Source organism: Rhinatrema bivittatum, chromosome 6, assembly GCF_901001135.1.
Source record: "Rhinatrema bivittatum chromosome 6, aRhiBiv1.1, whole genome shotgun sequence".
Taxonomy (NCBI): domain Eukaryota; kingdom Metazoa; phylum Chordata; class Amphibia; order Gymnophiona; family Rhinatrematidae; genus Rhinatrema; species Rhinatrema bivittatum.
The window spans coordinates 2,312,161-2,336,093 of NC_042620.1; the positions used below are offsets into that span (position 1 = coordinate 2,312,161).

Sequence of the window (23,933 nt, forward strand, 5' to 3'; positions counted from 1 at the left end):
AACAGGAACCCTGCCTTCCTACATTTAGGAAAAGACTCAAAACGTGGTTATTTATGAAAGCCTTTCCAGACCCCATTTGAACCTTAATTCACCACTAACTGATGCTCAGAATTTTTCTTAAGAGGGTAATTAATAACTGTTCCTCAACATGGTAATTCAATAACTCTGCAAACTCCATAACTTGGTTCACACCATTAATTGGTAAATTTATTCTCCCTGTTAAATTCCTATCTCCTTTTCACTGCTCCAAGTTGTGTAATTCCCTTGTTTTATTGTAACTGCAATCTTTTTTGAGCACATGTTAAAGTTTCTTATTATTTGTTATCTTCCTTCACCTCTTGTTAATTGTAAACCGGCATGATGCGATTCTCATCGCGAATGCAGGTATAGAAAAACTCTAAATAAATTAAATAAATAAATAAATAATAATTCCTAACATTCTATTTGCTTTTTTGACTGCCGCAGCACACTGAGCCGACGATTTTAAAGTATTATCCACTATGATGCCTAGATCTTTTTCCTGGGTGGTAGCACCTAATATGGAACCTAACATCGTGTAACTACAGCAAGGGTTATTTTTCCCTATATGCAACACCTTGCACTTGTCCACATTAAATTTCATCTGCCATTTGGATGCCCAATCTTCCAGTCTTGCAAGGTCCTCCTGTAATGTATCACAGTCTGCTTGTGGTTCAACTACTCTGAATAATTTTGTATCATCTGCAAATTTGATAACCTCACTCATCATGTTCCTTTCCAGATCATTTATAAATATATTGAAAAGCTCCGGTCCAAGTACAGATCCCTGAGGCACTCCACTGTTTACCCTTTTCCACTGAGAAAAGTGCCCATTTAATCCTACTCTCTGTTTCCTGTCTTTTAACCAGTTTGTAATCCATGAAAGGACATCGCCTCCTATCCCATGACTTTTTGGTTTTCTTAGAAGCCTCTCATGAGGAACTTTGTCAAACGTCTTCTGAAAATCCAAATACTCTACATCTACCGGTTCACTTTTATCCACATGTTTTATTAATGTTAGGAATGATCCTAAAAGGAAAGGAGAATAAAATGGAAAATACTATATTGCCATGGTGCGACTGCACTTTGAGTATATCATGTAGCTCTTCCTGCCCCATCTTGAGAAAGACAGAGCAGAACTAGAAAATGTGTAGAGAGGGTGACAAAAATGATAGAGGGGTTGGAAGATCCGTCTTATGATGAGAGGCGAGGGCTCTTCAGCTTGGAAAAGAGACGACTGGGAGTGGACAGGATAGGAGTTTATAAAATCACGAGAGGGGTGGAACAGGTAAATAAAGGATGGTTATTTAGCTTTTTATAAAATGGTAAAGCAAGGGAACACTCCACAAAACTAGCACCCAACGGATGTAAAACAGATGAAAGAAATGTGGAATATGTTGCCAGAGGCTCTGGTGAAGGCGCAGAGTATTGTGCGCTTTAGAAGAGGTTTGGAAAAGTCCATACAAGATTATTAACCAAGCAGATTAGAAAAGGCAATCAATCTTTTCCGGATCTGCCTGGTGCTTCCTAATGACCTGGACTGGCTACAGTTGGAGGCAGGATACTGGTCTGGATGGATCCAGCAAGGCAATTCGTATTTTCTCATCTTAAGGCCATCTTTAGTGTTGTTCCATTTAGTCTCTCAGCTTGGCTTAATCACGAAGCATTCACGCATTGTGTGGTCCAGCACGACACTGCAGCTTCATACAACTGGCAGCTCCTTGCTGATGTTAAACGTTTTAATAGGTGTCCATGTTATGTTGTGGGATATAAAGTACTAGGACTGGCAGAATTATTCTAAAAATAGCTGCTTTTGTTTAGAATCCAAAGCAATATTCCCCTCACCTTCACAAGCACCAGGGGCCTGTCCATGGAGAAACCTTCAGCAAAATCGTCCCCTTAGTAAGGATATCTGGAGATACTTGATGGTAGCCTGCATTTCCCAGCCACACGTTTAGGAGATTCTGTAAGGTATCTTCTAAGGGCAATACGTGAAGGCCGGACTATAGGTTATGTTTTTCCCATAATGCAGCCTTAGCCAGGATTCTCTCATAGAATGTGCAGATGATGATGATAGGATAGATTATAGGATAGCTGATGATGTGTAAGTCCTTATGTGCCCATTACTATGCAGCCACATCATGGAAGGTGGATTTCTGCTGCTGGCCAGAAGTTTCGTGAGGGACTTCCTTTCCCACCTCTGCCGCAGGACTGCCCGGGGCACTGATTAGCTTGTTGATGGGCTTGCCTTTTCAGCCTCAGATCTTGAACCCTTGCTCTAGATCTTCCTCTCCATGGAAGAAGGCATGAGAGCAAAGCTTACATCCTCAGGATTGAGGCTTGTGCACCCCAGGATGAGCCGGCAGGATTGTTCCCAAGGTGTTGCATGTCTTCATTGCTCTCTTTATCAAGTGTTCATGACTGCTTCGTGTCAGGTCTATTCTCATGCCAAGGCAGATAGGGTGCACTTTGTGCCTCAACCTCTGGGCTTTCAGGAAGGCGTTCACCTCCCAGGCAGCCTTGGTGCTGTCTAGGTAGAAGATGCTATAAATTGTCTTCCTGATTTTTTTTTTCAACTCTTTATTTATAACGACAAACAGCTCAACTTACAAATACAATGTAATTATGTGCATCTTATGTAGAAACAACATTACACAGAAGGAAAAAATAAATAATTTAAAATTGTGTTAATGAAAACGATAATGATCGTATACTGCATTCATTTGTGCAAGCCGTCTCCAGTATGGGAGCAAAATACTGTTGTGCACCAACCCAGGGTGACTGTGTGATCATGTCTAATGATCTCAAAGTACTGATAGAGTATGACAAGATGGCGGTCAGGACCAAAAGGATCCTGGGGTGTGTAGGGAGAGGCATAACCAGTATAGAAAATGAGGCAATAGCGCCTCTCTGTAGGTCCATATTGAGGTCTCACCTAGAATATTGTCCAGTTTTAGAGGCCTTAGAGATGGGGTGGAAGCACGCCAGAGAAAAGCTACCAAAATGGTAGAAGGACAGAGCTGCAGACATATAACAAACCTTTCTCTTTGGAGCAAATGAAAAAGAAAGGGTTCAAATAAGTGAAACAGTTGTTTATAGGTTTAAAAAAAAACTGAATGCTTTCTCTGAATTAAATCAAGAATTTAGGCTCCATGATAAAGATTTTTGAAAATATGTTCAGCTGACGAGGAGTCTTACTGATAGGACATTTGGACTTCATTCATTCAGTACTAAATTTATAAGACGTTGTATTCTTTCTCCATAAGTTATTTTGAGCGGGTGTGATGTAAAGTTTTGGGACTGCCTTTGACAGCTGAAGATCTTCAGTGAGCTCTGTATGTGTGTGTGCAGTGTGTATAAGAACATAAGAACCTGCCATACTGGGTCAGACCAAGGGTCCATCAAGCCCAGCATCCTGTTTCCAACAGTGGCCAATCCAGGCCATAAGAACCTGGCAAGTACCCAAAAACTAAGTCTATTCCATGTTACCATTGCTAATGGCAGTGGCTATTCCCTAAGTGAACTTAATAGCAGGTAATGGACTTCTCCTCCAAGAACTTATCCAATCCTTTTTTAAACACAGCTATACTAACTGCACTAACCACATCCTCTGGCAATAAATTCCAGAGTTTAATTGTGCATTGAGTAAAAAAGAACTTTCTCCGATTAGTTTTAAATGTGCCCCATGCTAACTTCATGGAGTGCCCCCTAGTCCTTCTATTATCTGAAAGAGTAAATAACTGATTCACATCTACCCGTTCTAGACCTCTCATGATCTTAAACATCTCTATCATATCCCCCCTCAACCGTCTCTTCTCCAAGCTGAAAAGTCCTAACCTCTTTAGTCTTTCCTCATAGGGGAGCTGTATGTATTTGTAGATGTATGCTTGTGTACATATGTGTGTGTGTGTATGTGTTGCGGTAGTTGGATTGTTTGTGCATCCCTGTACGTATCCAGATGGGGTCAAGGATTCTTGCATAACATGAATCCAGTGTTTCCATACTCTATCTGCTTCTCCTCTATCCATGATGCACCAGCCCGCAAGGTCATGCTGCGAACACCACTGACAGACATGGAGACATATGAAAAGGAGACAGTCACTTTCCAACTGGAGTTGTCACATCCTGGTGTGGAGGGTGTATGGACCAAAGATGGCATCCGTGTCAAGCCAAACAACAAGTTCCGAGTCAGCGCTAACAGCTGTCTACACAGCTTGACACTCTCAGCAGTCACACTAGAAGATTCTGGAAGCATTGTGTTCACTGCAGACAACATCCGATCCTGTGCAAGGCTTACAGTGCGAGGTATGTCCATAGTACCACATCCCACCTATCATCCACACCCTTATCATCCCCCTGCATGACATTCACCCTACTAATCCCCCTGTATGACATCCATGTTCTCATTCCATAATCTGACATCCATCCTGTTACCAACCCCTCATCTGACATTAACCTCTTTACCATCCCCTCAACTGATGCCAACCCCTTACCATCCCTCATCTGACACCCAACACCTTACCATCCCTCATCTGACGCCAACCTCCTTACCATCCCCTCAACTGACACCCAACCCCTAACATCCCCTCAACTGACACAATCTCCTTACAGTCCCCTCATCTGATGCCCACACTTACCATCCCCTCATCTGACACCCACCCTTATCATCTCATCTGATACCTACCCTTACCATCCCCTCATCTGACACCAACCCCCTTACCATCCCCATATCTGCTGCTCACCATTACCATCTTCTCATCTCAAGAACCCCCTAAGCCCTACCTGACACCCAACCCCTTACCATCCTTCATCTGACACCCAACCCCTTACTATCCCCTCATCTGATGCCAATTCCCTTACCATCCCCTCATCTGACACCCAACCCCTTACCATCCCCTATTCTGATGTCAACCCCCTTATCATCCCCATATGTGCTGCTCACCATTATCATCTTCTCATCTCAAGAACCCCATAAGCCCTACCTGACACCCATCCTCTTTTCATCCCCTCATCTGACACCCAACCCCTTACCATCCCCTAATCTGATACCCAACCCCTTACCATCCACTCATCTGGCGCCAACCTCCTTACCATCCCCTCTCTGACAGCCACTCTTACCATGCCCTCATCTGACACAATCTCCTTACCATCCCCTCATCTGACACCCACCCTTACCATCCCCTCATCTGATGCCTACCCTTACCATCCCCTCATCTGACACCCAACCCCTTACCATCCCCTCATTTGATGCCAACCTCCTTACCATCCCCTCATCTGACATCCACCCTTACCATCCCCTCATCTGACACAATCTCCTTACAGTCCCCTCATCTGATGCCCACCCTTACATCCCCTCATCTTTTGCCTACCCTTACTATCCCCTCATCTGACACCCACCCTTACCATCCCCTCATCTGACACCCACCCTTACCATACCCTCATCTTTTGCCTATCCTTACCATTCCCTCTTCTGACACCCACCCTTACCATCCTCTCATCTAATATCTACCCTTACCATCCCCTCATCTGACACCCAACCCCTTACCATCCCCTCATCTGACACAATCTCCTTACAATCCCCTCATCTGATGCCCACCCTTACCATCCCCTCATCTGACACAATCTCCTTACAATCCCCTCATCTGACACCCATCCTTACATCCCCTCATCTTTTGCCTATCCTTACTATTCCCTCATCTGACACCCACCCTTACCATCCCCTCATCTGATGCCTACCCTTACTATCCCCTCACCTGACACCCACCCTTACCATGCTCTCATCTGATACCTACCCTTACCATCCCCTCATCTGACATCCAACCCCTTACCATCCCCTCATTTGACGCCAACCTCCATACCATCCCCTCATCTGATGCCCACCCTTGCCATCCCCTCATCTGATACCTACCCTTACCATCCCCTCATCTGACACCCAACCCCTTACCATCCCCTCATTTGACGCCAACCTCCATACCATCCCCTCATCTGATGCCCACCCTAACCATCCCCTCATCTGATGCCTACCCTTACTATCCCCTCATCTGATGCCAACCTCCTTACCATCCCCTCAACTGACACAATCTCCTTACAGTCCCCTCATCTGATGCCCACCCTTACCATCCCCTCATCTGACACCCACCCTTATCATCCCCTCATATGATATCTACCCTTACCATCCCCCTCATCTGACACCAACCTCCTTACCATCCCCATATCTGACACCAACCCTCTTAACATCCCCATATCTGCTGCTCACCATTACCATCTTCTCATCTCAAGAACCCCATAAGCCCTACCTGACACCCATCCTCTTTTCATCCCCTCATCTGACACCCATCCCCTCATCTGATGCCTACCCTTACCATTCCCTCATCTGACATCCACCCTTACCATCCTCTCATCTGATACCTACCCTTACCATCCTCTCATCTGACACCCAACCCCTTACCATCCCCTCATCTGACACCCAACCCCTTACCATCCCCTCATTTGATGCCAACCTCCTTACCATCCCCTCATCTGATGCCCACCCTTACCATCCCCTCATCTAACACAATCTCCTTACCATCCCCTCATCTGATGCCCACCCTTACATCCCCTCATCTTTTGCCTACCCTTACTATCCCCTCATCTGACACCCACCCTTACCATCCCCTCATCTGATGCCTACCCTTACCATCCCCTCATCTGACACCCACCCTTACTATCCCCTCATCTGATGCCTACCCTTACCATCCCCTCATCTGACACCCAACCCCTTACCATCCCCTCATTTGATGCCAACCTCCTTACCATCCCCTCATCTGACACCCACCCTTACCATCCCCTCATCTAACACAATCTTCTTACCATCCCCTCATCTGATGTCCACCCTTACATCCCCTCATCTTTTGCCTACCCTTACTATCCCCTCATCTGACACCCACCCTTACCATACCATGTGATGCCTACCTTTACCATCCCCTCATCTGACACCAACCCCATTACCATCCTCTCATCTGACTTCCACCATCATTGTCATCTCACTCTCTGCCATTCTGCTTCACTGCCACATTATTACTTTCAACATGCCTGAACACTTCCTGTATCTCTTTAGTGCTGCAGGTTCTGTGTTACTTCTCCCTTTGTCTCTATAGCACAGTGAACTCTATATTAATTCTATTCATGTCTCTGCAGCACTGCAGGCTCTCTGTTTTACTTCTCCCTGTATCGCTTAGCACTGAACTTCTCTGCAGCGCTGCAGGCTCCCTGCGTTACTTCTCTGTAATGCTGTAAACTCTGTCTTACTTCTCCCTGTGTCTCTTAGTGCTGTAAGCTCTGTCTTACTTCTCCCTGTTTCTCTTAGTGATGTAAGCTCTGTCTTACTTCTCCCTGTGTCTCTTAGTGCTGTAAGCTCTGTCTTACTTCTCCCTGTGTCTCTTAGTGCTGTAAACTCTGGATTTATTTATTTTTTAGTGCTTTTTTATACCAGCATTCATGATACAGATCATATCATGTCGGTTTACAAATAACAAGGGTAGTAACCTAACTAACTATTAACATGGTATAGAGAAGACAAAAGTTACAATGAACACTTCTCTCCATGTCTGGAGAAGTGACATTGAGTGACTGAAGTGACAGAGACATGGAGAAAAGTAAATGGATTACTTCTCTCCATGTCTCTGCAGTGATGCAGGCTCTCTGTGTTACTTCTCCCTATGTCTCTTAGCACTGCATTTCTCTGCATGTCTCTGCACCCCGAGGTCTCTCTAGGTTACTTCTCTGTAGTGCTGTAAACTCTGGCTTACTTCTTCATATGTCTCTTAGTGCTTTAAACACTGGATTACTTCTCTCCATGTCTCTGCAATGCTGGTGGCTCTCTGTTACTTCTCCATATATTTGTATAGTGCATTGCGGTCTGGGTATTTCTCTCCATGTATCTATTGCACTTTCAGCTCAATTTTTATTCTCTGCAATTCTCTGCAGCACTGAGAGCTCTCTCTTTTATTTCTCTCTATGTCTCTGCATCTCACAGACCAGGTGGAAGTAGGATAACCAATGGGACAGTGCTAAACCAGGGTACCAATTATGTCACAATGACAGGGTGAATCAACTTGTGGGCTTATATTCAAGATGGCATAGAGTCCAACAGGTTAACGATTCTGCTAGAGACTAAATGCACAATAGAATCTTTATGGGTAAAAATCCTTTGTGAGTTAGGGAATAGTATAGTAATAGGAGTATACTATCGTCCACCTGGCCAAGATGATGACATGAACAGTGAAATGCTAAGAGAGATTAGGGAAGCTAACTAAACTGGTAGTGCAGTAATAATAGGAGACTTCAATTACCCCAATATTGACTGGGTAAATGTATCATCGGGACACGCTAGAGAGATAACGTTCCTAGATGGAATAAATGATAGCTTTATGGAGCAACTGGTTCAGGAACCGACGAGAGAGGGAGCAATTTTAGATCTAATTCTCAGTGGAGCACAGGATTTGGTGAGAGAGGAAACAGTGGTGGGGCCGCTTGACAGTAGTGATCATAACATGATCAAATTTGAATTAATGACTGGAAGGGGGACAGTAAGTAAATCCGTGACTCTAGCACTAAACTTTCAAAAGGGAAAATTTGATAAAATGAGAAAAATAGAAAAAAACTGAAAGGTGCAGCTACAAAGGTTAAAAGTGTTCAACAGGCATGGACATTGTTAAAAAAATGCTAGGAACTTAATGTAAAAAAAAGCGGAATAAACCAGTATTACCCAGAGTAATGTGCTTTTTTTTTTTTTTTTTTTTAAACAAATAAGGACCGTTATACTAAGCAGTACCAGTATTAATAAACATACCTTTGTTGCTTATGTTTAATCATCAGTCCAATGCAAATATTTTTTGTATGTTTTCTTTGCAAATAAAAACATTTAAATCACCAATTCAGTGTGTTTGTCTTTCTTATAGTATGTACTTGTCTTTTGCTTAACGTGTCCTTTGTAGACTGTAGACAATGTTTCTTTAATCCGAATATGTTTCCAAATGTCTTCAAAATGGTTACCCTTTCCGGATACCTTTCTTCATAATGGTTACCCAACACACGTGTTTCGAAAAGTCACGCTGCATCAGGGGTATCTTTCCTAGATTTCGTACTGTAGAAAAAGCACATTGTCAAAAAAGTATTATGCAATCAACTTCTAGCTCAACATATAAATTGCCTTACACACCATACAAGTGTCCAAACCATCAGTTGTGTGCCATGTTCAATTCCCTTTAGAAACCAAAAAATGTCAGCACTGCTGTTTAATATGTAGTTTGACGTCAAAATGCTTAGCTGCATCACCAATTAAAAAATTCTTATAATAATGACGTCAGGAGTTACTATCCCAAAAAAACAAACCATACTAATTAGATGACAGAATATTATTCGAGTTCAGCATTCAATCCATTGGGATCCACTGTGTTTAATTTAAAAATCCACTATTGTTCTCGGAAACCTAGTTTAAATTGACAACCTGTTTCTCAAGTTGATAAATGTACTTGATCAATGATCCACTATTTTAGATCCAAAAATACATGTGATAATAATTTACAATGTGAAACTAGCAGATCATTTAATTTGCCTGTTGTCAGGCAACATTTGTGCTCAGTTGGGCACGTACGTATCATATGTTGGTCCGTCCTACAAGGACATTTACGGAAGTGCAATCTGAGAATTATATATATTAAAAATAGTGCCGGACCATGGATCTTGCCACAATGTGGTGGAAAAAGTATAAGCACACATATTGCACTTTCTACAAGAGGAATGTCCTTTAATTTTGGGAACAGTTTCATGTTCATTGGATGGTAGTGTGAATTGAAACACTATGTCCTTGATGTTACGTCCTCTGGTATATGTAACGAGGGGGTGTTGTTGAAAACAGGGTGCAAACTTATTACATTCCAGTGATGATGCAGTATGTTAATTAGTTTATGAGACAAAGATGAATATCATAATACACAGACTAAACATTCTGGAGTGTCTGGATGGTCATCCATTAAGAGCCAATTTCACTGTGCATTATATTGTAGGCCAACTTGATGATCCACATAGGATATCCACAGTGTAAAAGAATTGTGCATCACCTATGTGCATGGCTCACAAAATTGTCTATTTCAGAACATAATCTCCATGGTCAGAGGACTTGACCTACTGGTAAATTGTTTCGTAAAGAAACAGGATGAAAGCTGTCAAATTTCAAAAGTTGGTTACAATCCATAGGTTTTTTATTTAATGTGGTTTCCAATTTCTGATTTTTTTTATATATTAAAATGTCCAGAAAGGGAATCTTCTGTGTGTGATAATTCATGGAAAATTGCAACTACACAATAAAAGCTTGAAATTTATATTTGAACCATGTGGACCAATATAAGTGTTGTTCTTCAAACCAACTTACATATAAATTGGCCACATTGGGGCCCTAGTGGCATCCATCGCAATGCCATGTTTTTGAAGGTAAAATTTATCCTGAAACAACAAATAATTCCATATTAGTGAAATCTTTGCTAGATTAAGAATTTAAAAAGTCAGAATTCTCCTGTGAGGAGCAGGTCTGCATTCTAACACATTCTGAATGTATTGCAACAGTGGACTCCTGAGCCGAGATCAGTAAGGCCTACCTGAGAGGAGACTTCCCAGGCTTTCATCATCAGGGAGGCAGATCTCAGAACCAGTCCAGGCAATGGTCAGCAGCAGAATCCAGTAACAATCCAAGGGTCGAGACCAGGAGGCAATCCAGAAGGAAGGGAGCAGGGCAGGAACAGGAGCAAATAGCGCAGCCAGCAGCTTCAGGAGACCTGTTACAGAGGCAAGGCTGGAGAGCAGGGACTGGGTTTAAATAGTCCCTGCTGGAGGATGTCAAGGAGGAACCATGGGAACGTTTCCTACCACGGTTCCTTTAAGACCCACCGTGGGGTGTGCGCACGTGCCTAGGTCGCAGCCAGCCTCGGAGGATTGGCGGCGTTGCCAACGAGCTTGGGGAATCGCGGCGGCATCTTCCCGCCGCCGCACGAGAGGATGGCTCAGCTCCACGGTCCCGACAGGTGAGCGAGGCCGGCCACTCGTTGCTGCGGCTGGCAAAAGTAACAGAATGATCTTTAAAGCCTTCAGCTGAGGAATATTCATATACAGAGACTGAATGTCTTGAGTTACCAAAAGTGAAGTTTCAATGTTAAAATCAATAGAACCGATTTTTGAAAGCATTTGTTTGGTGTCTCTAAAATAGCCCAACAATCTCCAACTGAGATTGTTGGACTTCAAGTGAGAGGAATAAATCTGTAAATTTGGACAAAGGTTCTAGCACTGAATTCAACGAAAAAACTATTGGACGTTCTGGCAGCTGATGTAATCGTTTATGAATCTTAGGAACAGTATATAAGGTTGATATTTTGGGTTCATTCTGAATCAAAAAACTTTTCTCTTTTGGCATCAGAAAACCAAATTCGGCAGCGAGATCTACTTCTTTTTGGACTTAATAATTTACCAGCATGGTTAAAAGGTGAGGTGAAAGAAGCTATTTTAGCCAAATCAACCCTTCAAAAATTGGAAAAAGGATCCATCTGAAGAAAATAGGATAAAACATAATCATTGTCAAGTTAAGTGTAAAACATTGATAAGGCAGGCGAAGAGAGAATTTGAAATGAAGTTGGCTGTAGAGACAGAATCTCATAATAAAAACTTTTTAAAATATATCTGAAGCAAGAAACCTGTGAGAGAATCAGTTGGACGATTGGATGACCGAGGGGTTAAAGGGGCTCTTAGGGACGATAAGGCCATTGCAGAAAGACTAAATGAATTCTTTGCTTCTCTGTTTACTAATGAGGATATTGGGGAGATACCAGTTCCAGAGATGGTGTTCAAGGATGATGATTCAGATGAACTGAACCAAATCACTGTGAACTGGGAAGATGTAGAAGGCCAGATTGACAAACTAAAGAGTAGCAAGTCACCTGGACCGGATGGTATGCATCCTAGGGTACTGACCTATCATAAAAATCATCCATTGTACCTGAAGCCTGGAGAGTGGCCAATATAACCCCAATATTTAAAAAAGGCTCCAGGGGTGATCTGGGTAACTATAGACCAGTGAGCATGACTTCAGTGCCGGGAAAAATAGTGGAAACTATTCTAAAGATCAAAATCACAGAACATATAGAAAGACATGATTTAATGGAACATAGTCAACATGGATTTACCCAAGGGAAGTCTTGCCTCACAAATCTGCTTCATTTTTTTGAAGGGGTTAATAAACATGTGGATAAAGGTGAACCGGTAGATGGTAGTGTATTTGGATTTTCAAAAGGCATTTCGTAAAGTCCCTTATGAGAGACTTCCAAGGAAACTAAAAAGCCATGGGATAGGAGGCGGTGTCCTGTCATGGATTACAAACTGGTTAAAAGACAGGAAACAGAGAGTAGGATTAAATGGTCAATTTTCTCACTGGAAAAAGGTAAACAGTGGAGTGCTCAGGGATCTGTACTTGGACCTGTGCTTTTCAAGTATATTTATAAATGATCTGGAAAGGAATACGAGTGAGGTAATCAAATCTGCAGATAATACAAAATTATTCAGAGTAGTTAAATCACAAGTGGATTGTGATAAATTGCAGGAGGATCTTGAGAGACTGGAAGATTGGGCATCAAAATGGCAGATGAAATTTAATGTGGATAAGTGCAAGGTGATACATATAGGGAAAAATAACCCATGCTGTAGTTAGTTACACAATGTTAGGTTCCATATTATGTGCTACAACCCAAGAAAGAGATCTAGGCGTCATAGTGGATAACACATTGAAATCATCGGCTCAGTGTGCTGCGGCAGTCAAAAAAAGAAGCAGAATGTTAGGAATTATGAGGAAGGGAATGGTGAATAAAATGGAAAATGTCATAATGCCTCTGTATTGCTTCATGGTGAGATCAAACCTTGAGCACTGTGTACAGTTCTAGTCGCCACACTTCAAAAAAGATATAATTGCGATGGAGAAGGTACAGAGAAGGGCGACCAAAATGATAAAGGGGATGAAACAGCTCCCCTATGAGGAAAGACTAAAGAGGTTAGGACTTTTCAGCTTGGAGAAGAGATGGCTGAGGGGGGATATGATAGAGGTGTTTAAGATCATGAGAGGTCTAGTACAGGTAAATGTGAATCCGTTATTTACTCTTTCAGATAATAGAAGGACTAGGGGGCACTCCATGAAGTTAGCATGAGGCACATTTAAAACTAATCAGAGAAAATTCTTTTTCACTCAACGCACAATTAAGCTCTGGAATTTGTTGCCAGAGGATGTGGTTAGTACAGTTAGTGTAGCTTGGTTTAAAAAAGGTTTGGATAAGTTCTTGGAGGAGAAGTCCATTAATGGCTATTAATCAAATTTACTTAGGGAATAGCCACTGCTATTAATTGCATCAGTAGCATGGGATCTTCTTAGTTTTTGGGTAATTGCCAGGTTCTTGTGGCCTGGATTGGCCTCTGTTGGAAACAGGATGCTGGGCTTGATGGACCCTTGGTCTGACCCAGTATGGCAATTTAAAATTAAAAAAAAAAAAATTTAGCCAAATTCATATAATACCTGGAATTAGTCAACGTATGCCTTATTTCTTCTATAGAATAAGATCGATGCTGGATCACTATTGTGCCTCCTTTGTCAGCTGATTTAATAACTAGTTTGGTGTCATTTCTGAGTTGTTTAAGGGCTTCTCGTTCCGTCATGATAACATTATGGAAAATATGTGGCTTGTTCTTTTCAATCAACTCAAGATCTTTTATCCCTAATTCAATAAAAGTCTTAATGTATGGGTCTATAGGTTCTGATGGAATCCAAGTAGATTTAGGTTGAACCAATGAGACATTGGGACACTCTTGAGATTGAGATGAAAAAATAATTTAAGCTGTAACTGTTGGAAAAATCTGTATAAATCAATCCTGCAAATGAATGGATTGTAATAATACCCTTTATTTAATGCAGATTCTCGTGTCAGAGTCCATCTCTTACCAGACAGATTCACTATTATTGACTGGGTCGTGATCTGGTGTTGGGTCTGGGCCAGGGGGGTCCTGTTCTTGTTGGGCTTGAAACCTCCCTCAGTGAGGATATCCTGGTGCTGTCTGTCCTCGATTTGGTTCTATAAAAGAAGGAGGATGAGGTTCATAACCAATTTCTTCATCGGCACCTGAACAGGATTCATCAGATAAAGTAGCGAAAGAGACTTTTCTCCCAAAAGAAAATGTTTCTTTTATTTTTGCCAAGGCTATACGATACCGGACTTATAATCAGTCTCATCACATCTGAATTTGCACATTTTTTCTAAATTGATCAATCATTTGCTTATGTTCATTGAGAGTTTTGTCAAAGTGTATGATTGATGTTGTGGTTTGTAATTGGATTTTCATAATATATAATGATGATTGAAATTCAATGGAAGCTTTTTTGATGGTTTCCACAATGAGCACCATGAGGTCCAACAAACATTTGTTCGATATGGCTATCGATTTGTTTTGAAAATCTGTATCATCGATAAACAGTTTTGGCTCCTTATTCATTCTCAAACCTCAGGGAATGTAATGTTGTTTGATATATTGAAGTAATGTTGCACTCTGCAATTCTGCTCACACTAATCTTTTTTGTAGATTTGTAGATTTTGTAGATTTCTATTCAAAACACGTGTGTTGGGTAACCATTATGAAGAAAGGGTATCCAGAAAGGGTAACCATTTTGAAGACATTTGAAAACATATTCGGATTAAAGAAACATTGTCTACAGTCTACAAAGGACACAATAAGAAAAAGATAAGTACATACTAAGAGAAAGATAAACAAACTGAATTGGTGGGTTACATGATTTTATTTGTTACGATCCCCCCTGTTGCTGTGCTACAGGAGGTATCTTACCTTCCCTCCGGAGGCCGCTCCGAAGCCAGGGCCTCGCTTGTGCACCATCCAGGACTTGCTCCAGGGCCTGGGAGGCCTAGCTGTTCCTGAGGCCTGCCTGTGGCTTGCTTGGCTGCGTTTGGACTTCCTAGTTGGCCACGCCCTTCTCCCTAGGAGCCGGCCCGCAGCTCTCCACCCCAGTTATAGGGCCAGCAAGGGGCGGTCCTGGCAAACTCCTCCCAGGGAGTTGCCTGCATCCTGCAGTATAAAAGGACTCTCATTTCACATGCTACTTGCCTTCGGATTGGGTTCTACAGTTGCCTGTAACCTCTCCCGATCCAGGTCCTCCGTGGTCTGCCTTGCTTTGATGGCTCCTTGTCCTGTCTCTGTCCTGATGTCTGCTCCTGACGTTGCCTGATGTCTGTTCCTGATCCAGTGCTTGATCCAATTCCTGATTTTCCCAGATAACCCTGCTTCAGGCTGCCGGTGTGCAGCAAACCCTTGCCTTTGGATGCCGGTGTGCAGCAATCCCTACTATAGACTGCCTGGAGTGCAGCTACTTGCTTCTACCCTGTTCCTGAATCTCCTGAATGCTAGCACCTTGTTCCTGTATCTTCAAGATGTCCTGGTGCCTTGCGGCAAGCCATGTCGTGGTCCATGACCAGCCCCATGGGTGGGCTGAGTAGGGCGCTTCGTGATGCAAGCCTTGCACCTCGTTCCTAAATCTGTGAGAAAGCCTTACCCTATTCCTGAACTCTCTGAAAGCCTGGTATCCTGTGGCAACCTCTGTCGTGGTCCGTGACCAGCCCCACGGGCGGGCTGTGTAGGGCGCTCCATGTTGCCAGTCTCGTACCTCGCCCTTGAGTCTCCTGTATACATCATACCTCGTTCCTGACTCTACGTCTGCACCTTCAGTGCCTTGTCTCTGATGTCTCTGCACCACAAGACTTGCCAAAAGTCCAGCGGGGGTCCGGGAGCGACCTCCTGCTCGTGGGGCCATATTGCCAATCTTCAAAATGGCACCGGCGCTACCTTTGCCCTCACTATGTCATACGGGCGACCGTCGCCCGTATGACATAGTGAGGGCAAAATCTTCTGACGATAATTTTAATCGTTCAAAAACGATTCACATCCCTAAAAGCATCTGCTCGCACATTTTTGGAGGCAGGCCGTTAGCGGAGCACGAAGTTAAAACGATTAAAGAATAGAGACCAGTGAGCCTGTCTAGGTTTCAGACGTTGTGCATGGCATAAGAACTCCAGATTCTTATGATCTGTGTATACAGTAACAGGGTGGATGGCTCCCTCCAGCCATTGTCGCCATTTCTCAAAAGCAAGGTTGATGGCTAAGAGTTCTTTATCACCAATATTGTAATTGCTTTCGGCTGCGGAGAACTTCCTAGAGAAGTATGAGCATGGTAGTAGCTTACCGGAACTAGTGCTTTGACTAAGCACTGCCCCCACAGCGACATTGGATGCATCCACCTCCACTACAAATGGACAGAGAGGATCGGGGTGATGAAGGCAGATGTCCTGTAGAAAGGCCTCCTTGAGAGTTTCGAATGCTTGACAGGCTGAGTCTGGCCAATCCACCGCGTCAGCCCCCTTCCAAGTGAGTGTGGTGAGCGGAGCCACCTTACGGGAATAGTGAGGAATGAAATGTCTATAAAAATGTACGAAGCCGAGGAAGCGCTGCAAGGCTTTTAGTCCTTTTGGGTGAGGCCATTCCTTGATTGTGGTCACCTTCTCGGGGTCCATCTGGAATCCAGTGGCGGACACTATGTATCCTAAAAAAGGAAAGGAGTCCTTTTCAAAGAAGCACTTTTTCAATTTTGTGTACAAGCAATTGTACACAAAATTGGAAACCTGTCTTACATGTTGACGATGTGATGACAAGTCACGAGAATAGATCAAGACATCGTCCCAATATACGATGATGGAGGTATGCAGTAAGTCACGGAGTATCTCGTTCATGAGATGTTGGAATACTGCCGGGGCATTGCATAGTCCAAAGGGCATGACAAGGTACTCATAGTGCCCATCCCTGGTGTTAAAGGCAGTCTTTCACTCATCCCCTGGATGAATTCGGACTAGATTATAAGCACCCCGTAAGTCCAGTTTTGTGAAGATTCTGGCTCCTTGTAATTTATCCAGGAGTTCAGGAATCAGCGGGAGTGGGTAGCGGTCCCGTTTCGTAATAGCATTGAGACCCCGGTAGTCGATGCATGTCCTTAGGGACCCATTCTTTTTCCCCCACGAAAAAGAAGCCCACCCCAGCGGGTGACTTGGAGGGTCGGATGAATCCTCTCGCAAGATTTTCCGCGATGTACTCAGATATAGCTCGAGTCTCCGGTAGTGATAATGGGTATACTCTCCCACGAGGAGGGGTCATCCCGGGTAAAAGATAAATAGCGCAGTCGAATGGGCGATGCTGAGGTAAGATCGCCGCCTTCTTCTTGGAGAATACGTCAGCAAACTCTGCGTAAGGCGCCGGAGGTGCTATGGCTGTGTGTAGGAGAGGGAGGCCTGGTGTGCTCGGAACCTTTAGGCAATTAGAGAAGCAGAAAGAACTCCACTTGGTAATCTGCAAGGTCTTCCATTGAATGGTTGGAGAATGCTTTTGTAACCATGGCAACCCTAGCACCACAGGGTGGACGGCCTTCTCCAGAATTAGGAAGGCAATCTCCTCCGAATGGATCGCCCCGGTGCGTAAGGTTATGGGTACCGTGGAAGCGGAGATACTCCCAGGAAGGAGTGTTCCCCGAATGGAAATAATCCACAGAGGGGCCTCTCAAGGCAGAGTGGGGATCTGCAGCTGGCGCACCAAGTCTTCTAGAATGAAATTACCCTCCACTCCAGAGTCTAGGAAAGCAAGAGTCTCAAAAGGTCCGCCTGGATATTCCAAGGTGACTGGTACAGTACATTGAGGAGCAGTATTGACACAACCTAGGAGTAGCTCCTCACGACCTCCTAGGCTCTGGCGTTTTCCAAGCGCTCTTTACAGCGAGCCAAAAAGTGGCTTTTCTGACTGCAATAGAGGCATAGGCCCAGAGTTCGACGACGTTGTCTCTCCTCCGCAGAGAGTGGTATACCCCCCAACTGCATGGGCTCTTTGGTGGCATTCTCCTGTCGGGATGACCCTGGGGAAGAGGACGAAGATAGTGGTCTGGAGAATGCAGGAGCTAAGGACGGAGTACGTCGAACTGGTCGTGCTTCCTTAGCCCGCTGCTGGAGACGGCAATCAATTCTCCCAGCCAAGTTGATAAGGCCGTTAAGATCCTCCGGGAGATCACGGGCAGCCAATTCATCTTTGATGCGCCTTGCCAGACCTTCCAGGAACACTCCTCGAAGGCTACTGTCCCGCCATCCTACCTCGAGGGCAAGCATGCAGAGGTCCATGGCGTAGTCGGCTAAAGAGCAGGAACCTTGACGTAGTTGCAGCAATTCAGAGGTGGCAGTGGCTAACCGGGCCGGCTCATCAAAGGCTTGTTTGAAACTGGAGATGAACTGCGGCAAGTCGTCTAGCAACAGGTCATCTCGCTCCCAGAGCAGGGAGGCCCAAATTAATGCCCTCCCATCCAGCAGGGACAGGATATATGCCACTTTTACCGAGTCCGTGGGAAACTGGTTGGGGAGTAGGGAGAACCTGATGAAGCATTGGTTCAAAAAACCTCGGCAGGTCTTAGCCTCCCCGGAGTAGCGTGACGGTGCTGGCAACTGGGTGGGAGTACTAATGTTCACCTCTGGAGCAGGCAGCGGCACAGGAGGTGGGTACGGAGGCATGGCGTCCAGGCGATTTGCAAGATGCTCTACCGTAGCGGCGAGCACGTCTAGGCAATGTTGTTGTTGCAGGCGTTGATCCATTCCGGGAATGGCCTGAAGGCCAGGCATATCCGCCGGGTCCATGGCCTTGCAAACTGTTGTGTGGGTTTCGGTGGACCCTTGGGCCGGCCTGACTGAGAGCGTAGATGGTGAGAAGAGAAGTCTCCATGGAGGGGACGCAGGCTGGGAGGCGGATACTGGCAGAGCGAGGAGAACAGTCTTCATCCTGGAAGCTGGAATCCCCTCGGGAGAAGCCTTTGAGGATCCGAGCCACTGGGACATAGGTGACCAAAGAAGATGACTTCACCCTGGAAGTCCGAGACTCCCCCGGGAGGAGCCCATAGGAGCCCGGACTACTGGGACGTAGGTGAACAGCAAACCAGTAGACGATCCGAGGTCGAGGCAGGTGACTAACTAGAAGAGTCGGAGGCAGGTTGAAGTCAGAACCAGAGCAGCAATACCAGGACAGGCAGGGAAGATCGGGAGCCGGAACAAAAGCAGGAACAGGAACTCAAAGACGAGGTACCGGTACTGGAACTGAAGCAGGTACTGGAGCAGGAGAGGAAGATCCGGTCTGGAGCTGGAGAAGAAAACCCCAACCTGGAACTGGAACAGGAGTAACAGGAACAAGAGTCCAACGAGGAAGCAGGCAAGCACCCGGAGCACACAGCAACTAGGTACTGGTAGGTAACCTTGTTGCAAGGCATTTGATAGCAGCAGTCGCCGGCTTTAAGTATCCGCTGGCGTCTGACGTCACAGAAAGGGTCGGCCCGTGGTCTGGCGGGAAAAGCCCTTTAAATTCACCCTCCTTGTGCGAGCGCCTAGGAGGGGAGGGGCTGAGCTCAGCGACTCGGCGGCGTCTCCCTCGTGGAGACACCGCCGCTGAACAGGCCGTGTCGACCCGCCCGGACATGGAGGTTGCCTTCGGGGACCAGGCCCACGGAGCGACGAACCGGAGCGGGGCTCCTGGCCCTGGAGCCCCAGAGGAAAAGGTAAGGTCCCGATCGAAAGCGCTGCGACCGGGACCGCAACATCTGAAGGTCTGTATCCTATCTCCCCTGCACCTCCTCTCCTCCAGGATGTACATATTCAGGTCCTATCTCCCCTGCACCTCCTCTCCTCCTGGGTGCACATATTCAGGTCCTATCTCCCCTGCACCTCCTCTCCTCCAGGATGTACATATTCAGGTCCTATCTCCCCTGCACCTCCTCTCCTCCTGGGTGCACATATTCAGGTCCTATCTCCCCTGCACCTCCTCTCCTCCAGGATGTACATATTCAGGTCCTATCTCCCCTGCACCTCCTCTCCTCCTGGGTGCACATATTCAGGTCCTATCTCCCCTGCACCTCCTCTCCTCCAGGATGTACATATTCAGGTCCCATCTCCCCTGCACCTCCTCTCCTCCAGGGTGTACATATTCAGGTCCTATCTCCCCTGCACCTCCTCTCCTCCAGGATGTACATATTCAGGTCCTATCTCCCCTGCACCTCCTCTCCTCCAGGGTGTACATATTCAGGTCCTATCTCCCCTGCACCTCCTCTCCTCCAGGATGTACATATTCAGGTCCTATCTCCCCTGCACCTCCTCTCCTCCTGGGTGCACATATTCAGATCCTTCAGCCTCTCCTCATACGTCTTCCAATGCTGACCCCTCACCATTTTGGTCGCCCTTCTCTGGACCGCCTCCATCCAGTCACTATCATTTTTTAGATACGGTCTCCAGAACTGAGCACAGTTCTCCAGCTGAAGCCTCACCATGGACTTGTACAAGGGGATAATCACCTCCTCCTTCTTACTGTTGATTTCTCTCTCTAAGCAGCTCAGCATTTGTCTGGCTTTAACTATCATCTTGTCACATTGCTTTGCTGTCTTCAGATCGTCAGACACTATCACCCCCAAGGTCCCTCTCCTAGTCTGTGCACATTAGTCTTTCACCACCCATCACATACAGATGATCAAGAGGTTAAATGGGCACTTAGGTAAAATAAGGCTAAATGAATTCTGTGCATCAATATTTATTAATGAAGATGTTGGGGAGATACAGGTTCTGGAGACAGATTTCAAGGGTGATGATTCAGATGAAATGAAACAAATCATGGTGAACCTGAAAGATATAGTAGGTCAGATTGACAAACTGAAGAGTAGTAAATCACCTGTACCAGATGGTTTGCACTCCAGGGTTCTGAAAGAACTAAAAAAATGAAATTTCAGACCTATTCCTAGAAATTTGTAAACTCTCATCAAAATCATCCATTGTACCTGGAAAGTGGCCAATGTAACCCCAGTATTAAAAATGGCTCCAGAAGTGATCAGGGATACTATAGGCAGTGAGCCTGACTTCAGTGCTGGGAAAAATCGTGGAAAGATTATAAAGAACAAAATCACAGAACATATAGACAGACGTGGTTTAATGGGACACAGCCAGCATGGATTTGCCCAAAAGAAGTCTTGCCTAACAAATCTGCTACATTTTTTGAAGGAGTGAGTAAACATGTGGATAAAGATGAACTGGAAGCAGACTGGTGGGAGACAGGGCTTAAACTTTAGGGCAACTATGGGAGGATGAAGGAAGTACCCCACAGGAGTTTGTGGCATTGTGACTCTACATTACTTCTCTCCATGTCTCTGTGGCATTGTGACTCTACATTACTTAATTTATCTCCATGTCTCTGTGGCATTGTGACTCTACATTACTTCTCTCCATGTCTCTGTGGCATTGTGACTCTACATTACTTAATTTATCTCCATGTCTCTGTGGCATTGTGACTCTACATTACTTCTCTCCATGTCTCTGTGGCATTGTGACTCTACATTACTTCTCTCCATGTCTCTGTGGCATTGTGACTCTACATTACTTCTCTCCATGTCTCTGTGGCATTGTGACTCTACATTACTTAATTTATCTCCATGTCTCTGTGGCATTGTGACTCTACATTACTTCTCTCCATGTCTCTGTGGCATTGTGACTCTACATTACTTCTCTCCATGTCTCTGTGGCACTGTGACTCTACATTACTTCTCTCCATGTCTCTGTGGCATTGTGACTCTACATTACTTAATTTATCTCCATGTCTCTGTGGCATTGTGACTCTACATTACTTCTCTCCATGTCTCTGTGGCATTGTGACTCTACATTACTTAATTTATCTCCATGTCTCTGTGGCATTGTGACTCTACATTACTTCTCTCCATGTCTCTGTGGCATTGTGACTCTACATTACTTCTCTCCATGACTCTGTGGCATTGTGACTCTACATTACTTCTCTCCATGTCTCTGTGGCATTGTGACTCTACATTACTTAATTTATCTCCATGTCTCTGTGGCATTGTGACTCTACATTACTTCTCTCCATGTCTCTGTGGCATTGTGACTCTACATTACTTCTCTCCATGTCTCTGTGGCATTGTGACTCTACATTACTTCTCTCCATGTCTCTGTGGCATTGTGACTCTACATTACTTAATTTATCTCCATGTCTCTGTGGCATTGTGACTCTACATTACTTCTCTCCATGTCTCTGTGGCATTGTGACTCTACATTACTTCTCTCCATGTCTCTGTGGCACTGTGACTCTACATTACTTCTCTCCATGTCTCTGTGGCACTGTGACTCTACATTACTTCTCTCCATGTCTCTGTGGCATTGTGACTCTACATTACTTAATTTATCTCCATGTCTCTGTGGCATTGTGACTCTACATTACTTCTCTCCACGTCTCTGTGGCATTGTGACTCTACATTACCTCTCTCCATGTCTCTGCAGCAGATGCTCTTTCACTGTTACTTCTCCCTGTGTCTCTGCAGTCCCAGGTTTCTGTACAGAGGCTCTCTCATTTCTTCTCCCTATGTCTCTGAACTGCGCTGAGCTCTATGTTACTTCTCTCTATGGCTCTGCAGCACTATAGGCTCTCAGTAATACTTCTCATAGTGTCTCTACTTCCTGTATCTCTGCAGTGCTGTGGGATATGTGTGATATTTCTCCTGGTGTCGCTGTAGTACTGTAAGCTCTGGGTTATTTCTCTCCATGTCTCTGCAGCACTATAGGCTCTCAGTAATACTTCTCTCAGTGTCTCTACTTCCTGTATCTCTGCAGTGCTGTGGGATGTGTGTGATATTTCTCCTGGTGTCGCTGTAGTACTGTAAGCTCTGGGTTATTTCTCTCCATGTCTCTGCAGCATAAGAGTTCTCTATGTTACTTCTCCCTATGTCTCTGCAGAACTCTGGTCTCTTTGTGTTATTTCTCCCTGTGTTGCTGCAATGCTGTAAGCTCTGGGTTACTTCTCTCCTTGTCTCTACAGCACTAAAGAGCTCTCTGTGTTACTTCTCCCCGGGTCTCTGTAGTGATGTGAACTCTGTTAACTTCTCTGCATGTCAATTTGGCAGAGGCTCTCTGTGTTACTTCTCCCTAAGTCTCTGCTCTTCTTTCTTTATCTGCACTGTGCTTTTGTCTCTGTGTTACTTCTCTGCCTGAGTCTCAGCTCCTCTCCCTGTGTCTCTGCACTGTGTGTTACTTCTCCCTGTAGCACTGATGGCTCTGTGTGTTACTTCTCTGACTTTGTCTCTGCTCTTCTTCCTTTATCTACACTATGCTTTGGTCTCTGTGTTACTTCTCTGCCTGTGTCTCTGCTTCTCTCCCTGTGTCTCTGCACTGTGTATTACTTCTCCTCTAGTACTGATGGCTCTGTGTGTTACTTCTCCCTGTGTCTCTGCTCTTCTTCCTTTATCTGCACTATGCATTGGTCTCTGTGTTACTTCTCTCCCTGTGTCTCTGCACTGTGTATAACCTCACCCTGTAGCACTGATAGCTCTGTATGTTACTTCTCCCTGTGTCTCTGCTCTTCTTCCTTTATCTGCACTATGCTTTGGTCTCTGTGTTACTTCTCTCCCTGTGTCTATGCACTGTGTATAACCTCTCCCCGTAGCACTGATAGCTCTGTATGTTACTTCTCCCTCTGTCTCTGCTCTTCTTCCTTTATCTGCACTATGCTTTGGTCTCTGTGTTACTTCTCTCCCTGTGTCTCTGCACTGTGTATCACCTCTCCCCGTAGCACTGTTAGCTCTGTATGTTACTTCTCCCTGTGTCTCTGCTCTTCTTCCTTTATCTGCACTATGCTTTGGTCTCTGTGTTACTTCTCTCCCTGTGTCTCTGCACTCTGTATAACCTCTCCCTGTAGCACTGATGGCTCTCTGTGTTACTTCTCCCTGTGTCTCTGCT

General features: G+C 44.9%; 1 protein-coding gene across 1 annotated transcript in view; it reads left to right on the forward strand.

Moving 5' to 3' along the window:
• Nucleotides 1–23,933, forward strand: part of LOC115093337 (obscurin-like protein 1) — a 143,124-nt gene that overhangs the window by 44,983 nt on the left and 74,208 nt on the right. Inside the window, exon 6 of the mRNA XM_029604964.1 lies at nt 4,057–4,323. Coding sequence (XP_029460824.1) covers nt 4,057–4,323 — 267 coding nt within the window. The remainder of the gene's footprint in view (nt 1–4,056; nt 4,324–23,933) is intronic.